Source organism: Ptychodera flava, chromosome 4, assembly GCF_041260155.1.
Source record: "Ptychodera flava strain L36383 chromosome 4, AS_Pfla_20210202, whole genome shotgun sequence".
Taxonomy (NCBI): Eukaryota; Metazoa; Hemichordata; class Enteropneusta; family Ptychoderidae; genus Ptychodera; species Ptychodera flava.
In genome coordinates this window covers 13489371-13496615 of record NC_091931.1, presented here as the reverse complement: position 1 = coordinate 13496615, position 7245 = coordinate 13489371, and the positions used below count along the sequence as shown (strand labels likewise).

Genomic DNA, 7245 nt, shown 5'->3' with positions numbered 1-7245 from the left:
CCAGACTGATTGATATTGTCTATAGACTTTTTCAGGAGGTAAAAGGCTGATTCATCACTTTGACTTTCCCGACTGTTTTATGGACTTGAGGATGATAAATACCAGATCGATCATTATTCTCTCGAATATTCAAAATTCTATGAGAATACGCCTAAAAGTTAGGCCATCATTAATTGGATAATTATAATTGGTATATTATTCTTTTTGTTTTAATGTAATCCTGCATACACTGTGCCAGTCTGAAAAGAACTGGAACGACTACAAGGGATTTGGAGAGCACTCGTTTTTTAAAGGGGGGGGGGGTTCTGTGGAAATCAGTGGCGTTAAATTTTACAAAACCTATTTTAGAAGGTGGGGAGTCAAATTTTACAATAAGTGAATTGGGAGTCTTCATGAATGCAGATATTGTGAAATACAGTGAATACAGTCATTTAAATAGATAACAATGATCTCAACTTTAAAGGATAATTGTTTCCTATATTTCAATATGGAATGTATATTCATTTTGCTGGATGCCTCTGTTAAACAGCTCTTTTACTTCAAAACACAGACAAACATAGACAGACTTGTAACGGGTATTGTTTAAGGCGTGAAGCGGTTACGTAACCCATCCATGTTCGCCTCGTCTCAGGTTGCTCTCGCCTCTCTTTTCCGAAGAGTGCCGACCATGCATCCTTCGGTAATTTTCGGATTTTCGCCAATTATTAAGCGAAAGTATGTTCGGCAAAGTTTGTGTTGTTTTTGTCGTGTGGTGCTGGGCGAAAAATTGACGTGCTGGCGAAAAGGGGAGTGTTTTGAACTTCAGGAAAGTGAGTTTTACCGTTTGACAAATTCCTCTCATATTTCTATGAATATATATTAAGTGTGTTTGAACCAATTTTGAAAGTCTTTTATCGATACTGTCTGGTTTAACTCAATGGTTTACAGTCAGTCTTACCGTCTTTGACACATGCGTCAAGGAAGGACATGTTATGAAACTGCTGGCGTGTTATGTTATGATTGGCGTGAAGCAGTGCTGAGAGCTCACAAAGTCACTATGGTTGATACGCGACTGGCAGTACGATGCCATCTCGTTGTATTTTTTGCATAATCTCGTGCAATTATCAACCACAAACAAAGCCTCCAAAAAGTTTAACCCCTTTGAAACTCATTTTAATATAAAAAGCCAATAGTCTACCGAGACGACCATGGAACAAAGGGCATGCCGCGTTACAAGTCTGTCAATATTTGTCTGTGTTCAAAAGTAAAATATGCTATGTTCATTTTTTGTCATAATCTTGAGTAGGTTATGTAGATCCTAGAAGATCACGACCCATATCTGTGGCTTCAGCTGAAGGACCCTTATGAAAATTTTCCGTAGAAATTCTATTGAAATTGATGACAAAATTCAATTAAAGTGATACAGAATTTCTACAGAAATTCTGCTGAACCATTATGGAAATTAACGGAGTTTAATGGAGTTTTGGCCCCCTTTTTCTGTAGAAATTCAACAGAATTTCTGTATCATTTCTGTAGAATTTACAGAATTTCTATGTAAATTCGATACACGTTCTACAGAATATCTATAGCACTATATTGAATTTATACCACATTCTACAGAATTTTTATGTAGAATTTCTGCAGAACTATAGTTAATTTCTGCACTCTTTTACAGAAGTTTGTTTGTCTTATACGAGTTCAATCTCTTAGAAAGTATGACAACAATATGTGTTAAACTTTTATTAAGTAAGGAGTACCGCCTTATGATATTGCCATAGATACCAATGCAATGAATTACTGCAAAACTCACAAAAAATCAGGCAGCAAGTAAATTATAAACATGTAGTTTATTTCTAAAAGAATTATGATTAACAATCGTTCGAAACTTGATGAAACATACAGGGACTACAAAATATAAAGCAACCTACACATATGAATGCAAGGCCTACCTCTCCATCTACAGTTTTGAGTTGTCAACTCAGCCAAGTGCATAATTAAAGTGTTGTGTATCTTAACTCACGTAATTTTCAGTTGATGCTGCAATGTGGATCCTTACAGTTGTGACATATTAGTGAGCTCCCTTCTCCATAACACTGTTAGAATCTTGCTAATGGACCTTGGATCCTAATTTTCCATGGAATTTGGAGTTGAACTTTAGTACTTTTCATAAGAGCCATGTGCACTGTGGACTGCCTCAAGTTCAAATGAATAATGCGTGGCTACACTATTATGTAATCAGCCCATTGTAAAGGCAGGAAACTAATTGCATAACAAAGCAAAGGCAGGTCAGCTCACTTGACCTAGGATCTAACAAAGAGAGTCAGGTTGGTCTGTGTGCAGTCATGAAATGTACAAAAGCAATGACAAAAGGAATGGTACAATTGAAACTGTATACATTTTCCTGGCACGTGTGTGTAAATGAAAATAACTTTTCAGAATTAAAGGGTACACGAGAATGTGCTTAGAATTCTCCATAGGTATATGTCACTACCTTTTCCATATTGAAACCAGCTATATATATGTCACTGAGTTCTTATCAAAGCTCATGCCAACATGCAAAAACATGAACTTAAGTCTGAAACAGTGTAAACTGGGGGGGAAAAAACAGAAAAAGAATTTCCACAAAAGCTATGGAACTGAAAAATTCCATAAAAAATATGTTTAATTTCTGCAGATTTTCTACAGAAAATTATCAGCAAACTTCAATAGAATTTAAAGTTTCTATACACATTAAAATTCTATAAAATTTAAATTTTTCTACAGAATTGTATTGAAAATTTTCAATTGAATTTCAATGGAAGCATATTTCCATCAGATTTCCATAAAATATACAGAATTTCTATAGAATATCAGAGTTCAATAGAATATCTACAGACTATTTTCGTAAGGGAAGACTGCAATCTTTTACGCACAGTTCAAATGCAGCTTCATTCATTGCCTTATGATACGGCTTCAGTGCATCAGTTGATTTGCAATCTCTCCCATACAGGCGGCTTTCAATGCAAAGTCTGTCTGTATCAATTTCTACCGAGGTCATTTTTGGTTCAACTCCTGACTGGATCTACAATAAAGATAAGAAAATGAGGCATTTAGACTTATTTTAATCACACATAATAGCACTGTTGTTATATGACCGGGCAGAGTTATACAATACACTAACACGTCACCCCTAAAATGATAGTACTCGTAGGAGAGAAGTTTTCAAGTAATGACACTTTAAACCATAAAATGGATATTTCACAATTAATCACTAAAAAATTCCAAAATTCCTTAAACATGTTAGCAGTGATGGGATGTAGACAAAGAAGGATCATATGTCACTGATAGCAGATTATCAGAAACAGGCTATGATTTCACTTCTGAACCATAACTGTTTCACCATAAACTATACTGAACTATATTTATTTGCTCACCAGTAACTCTGGTCCCAACTGTGTGACGGTCTTTATAGTTAGCTGTCCAGATCTAGCAGGCAATATCTGTTCTGCCTTTGATGATTCACAGAGTTGTGTAGTGCTACTGTTAGTGCCTGTACTCAGTGTAACTGTTTGATCACAAGGCTCTTTCTGCAATAAAGATAACAAAATAATCTGTAGCTCTTTGTATATCTACAAAAATTCAAGATGTACCAATGTGACTACAAACGTTCATAAAAAAAATACAACAAATTTTAAAATACCACATGACTGCAGTTTCTTTGAATGCCAGAGATCAAAGTATTGCATGCTAATGTATAAATTGAAGGTATACAGTCACCTGTAATCTACATATGCGTATATTTGGTTAAAAAAAACTTCCTTTGTATTCAAAATGGCCATGTGAGGGTGCTGTTTTTAAAGTGGCCACCTGCTTAAAATCTGCGATTGGCTACATCTTTGGCTAGATCTTTGACTTTCCTTGGTATTAAATTGTGGCTAAATTCAAATAGGTGATATTATACCTTTAACTGCTACATTGTAAGGTTACAAATGCATACATGTAATACTATTAAAAAAGTTGATGCCAAGAAATATGATTCAGGCACAGTGAGAGCACCCAAAAATGTAGTGTACAGGCTAATTATGTTGGAATACCTCAGCATCTGGATCGGGATAGTAGAGTCTCAGGGTACGCAGTACTCTGAGACGCGGTCCTGCTTTTGGGAAGAAATCCTTCAGGTCAGTGCTGGTTAACATTGCTGTTGCCTTATCATCCATTTCATTTTCTGAAAAATATCAAAATTGAGAACTTGTCTAATCTATTGTACTGTCATCCTCCCAAGCTACATGTATGGGGAATACAGGCATTAGGGTCCCCAAAAAAATTGTTTTTGGTCATCACCAGCATTACTTAAATATGTACGCATGGACCTTTTTTTCCTTTTTCCATTTGCCCTTTTGGAAAAATGATAAAAATTCCATTAAAAAATGCATCGCCGCATCATTTTTTGCCACATGTCAAAAACCAGAAATATTTTTTTTCTTTTTTTAGCCTTACCAGTACCAGCACACAAATATCAGTCATAATTATGAAATGTTCATTGTTTGCTTTTAAAAATAAATGTACACTGTAGATATGGAATCTGCAGAATAGTTGTGTACCGGTGTACATAGCTAGAACATATATCATTCTATACCACAGCAAATAGGTCAGGTACTTAGTTTGTTATGCGGAATCTATGCACTATCAGGAACACTACATACATGTAGCTCTATTTTACTGCATATTTGAACCCGTTGACAGCCAACTTTGTCAAATTTTCAGACATTTTATAAGTTGTAAATGAGTAAAAACTTGCATTCTCTATTTTGTTAAATAAATTTTATGGTACTTTTTCCAATTTGTTTCAATTTTGAGAAAATTACCAATATATTAACTGCAAACATGCTCGTGCATCGATGTGTTAATGAAAATACCAATCACCATCAACCGTTAGCTAATAAAACTATACAAGACACTACACAAACTACAGTTCTACATTGCTACACATGAAGTCTGGAGAGGTTTGAAACAACTTTTAGTAGACATACGTGAAGAAAATGCCCACCACCAATCATTACTTTATGAGAAAAATGACTTACACAGCAGGTTCCTTCTGTTGTAAAGTAAAATATTGTAAAGATTTGTATTCTTGACTTGTATATACCATACATTCAATAGATCAAACCCAACTTGTCAAAAATTAAATGAGACCGACATATATTTTTTCATCATAAAAAGTAGACAAAAGATGTCTCATGATACCCTGTGCTGTAGCTTTCTGAACTGAAGAAAGAACATGTATTTCTCCGATGCCTATACAAACGTCACAGTATGTAATTTTACCCAAAATTAACCTTGATATGTACCATCAGAGACTGCCAGTTAATGTACTGCAAACGTCATACTTGGAAGGAAGCAAGCAAATGAACAACTGAGGTGGCCACCCTCTGCTAAAATTTAGAATGTTAATTTATGTTGTCCTGTCAATTGAAAAATCAATATCTTTTAGTGTGGCTAAAACAGGTGCTAAAAGTATCCCCGTTTTACCTCAAACTATTCTGTATGGCTGGTTACATAAGTGCTTCAAAATTTTATGAAATTCCTATCTCCTCTCTCAATAATGCATGATTTTCAACACTATTTGAAAAGGTAATTAACAATAACTGCTTCAAAGTATGTTTTCAAATTTTTTATCAGTAGTCTACAATTTCCTCTGCACATGTGATCTTTGCCTGGCTTGACTGGGGAATGTGAGTGTACAAATCAAAATGAATCATGGGATATTTGTAGTACTGTGAATGCATCACTACACTTGCACGGCGTGCACCGTACAACATGTACAACGGTACATGGCCATGCATACAATGTCCGCAATTACCAAAGTGACTGAAATAAATGGCATTCTGGCCTCACGAAAATACTTTTTTATCTATTAAAGAACATGAACAGATGTACTTTTATAATCGAGATGACTCGCTTGTGGACCGATGACGTCACGGCGTCTCACACAACAAACCATTGCGAGGCAGTAGAAGTGAAAATACATTTGGCGGACATCTAGTGCAATAAAAGGGAATCCCGTCGTGACCGAACATATGTCCAAATACACGAGCAATTTCAGTTTTATCAAAAAAAGAGGTGACCCGGATGTCTTTTTAGTGCTAGATCATGTCGACGACGCATCCTGAACGTCCGAAATGTCACGCTCGCTACCTCACGCTCACGTGGAAAAATGTTGCGGGAAATTTAGCGTATGGTATGTTCAACTTTCCAAAAAATGAGAATACATAGCGGATGACAATCATTTATTTGGTTATCGATATTTCAGCCTGCAATCACAAATATAGTCATACACACCTCTGAATACTGCTGCATCGCGTTCGTCAATAGCCTGCATAAAACCTGCGTACCGGCCCTCATGCCCTGCATAGCCACCTTCCGCCATGCTGCCGCTGTGAACAACAACATACGTGCGCATGCGTAGTTTTTGCGCACGTCTTCTGAGCCTGTCAGTCAAAGGTATAGGGGGATCAAAATGAGGCAATTGCCCCACCCCCTCGGGCACAGTTTCATGGCAAACACGATCTAATCCCCCACATTAATCCCGTATCGCCCGAGGTGGGGGGGGGGTGGGGGGTGGGGGTTTACATTGACTGGCGCATTAGAATCTTGCTAATGGACCTTGGATCCTAATGTTCCATGCAATTTGGAGTTGAAGTTTAGTACTTTTCATAAGAGTCATGTGCACTGTGGACTGCCTCAAGTTCAAATGAATAATGCGTGGCTATACTATTATGTAATCAGCCCATTGTAAAAGCAGGAAACTATTTGCATAACAAAGCAAAGGCACAGGTCAGCTCACTTGACCTAGGATCGAACAAAGAGAGTCTGGTTGGTCTATGTACAGTCATGAAATGTACAAAAGCAATGGCAAATGGAATGGTACAATTGAAACTATACATTTTTCTGGGATGTGTGTGTACATGAAAATAGCTTTTCAGAATTAAAGGGTACACGAGAATGTGCTAAGAATTCTCCATAGGTAAATGTCACTACCTTTTCCATATTGAAACCAGCTATGTATATGTCACTGAGTTCTTATCAAAGCTCATGCCAACATGCAAAAACATGAACTTAAGTCTGAAACAGTGTAAACTGTGGGGAAAAAAAACAAAAAAAAATTCCACAAAAGCTATGGAACCAAAAAATTCCATTAAAAATATGTTTAATTTCTGCAGATTTTCTACAGAAAATTATCAGCAAACTTCAATAGAATTTAAAGTTTCTATACACATTAAAGTTCTA

General features: G+C 36.3%; 1 protein-coding gene across 1 annotated transcript; it reads right to left on the bottom strand.

Annotated features, from left to right (window-relative positions):
* Positions 1–1807: 1807 nt before the first annotated feature.
* On the bottom strand, positions 1808–6434 carry LOC139130937 (uncharacterized). The gene is made up of 4 exons (XM_070696789.1): positions 6298–6434; positions 4053–4183; positions 3393–3545; positions 1808–3040 (listed from the first exon to the last, which is right to left on the bottom strand). Exons 1-4 carry the CDS (start codon positions 6416–6418, stop codon positions 2855–2857), a joined length of 591 nt encoding a protein of 196 aa, XP_070552890.1. The 5' UTR covers positions 6419–6434; the 3' UTR covers positions 1808–2854.
* Between the last annotated feature and the right edge of the window lie 811 nt (positions 6435–7245).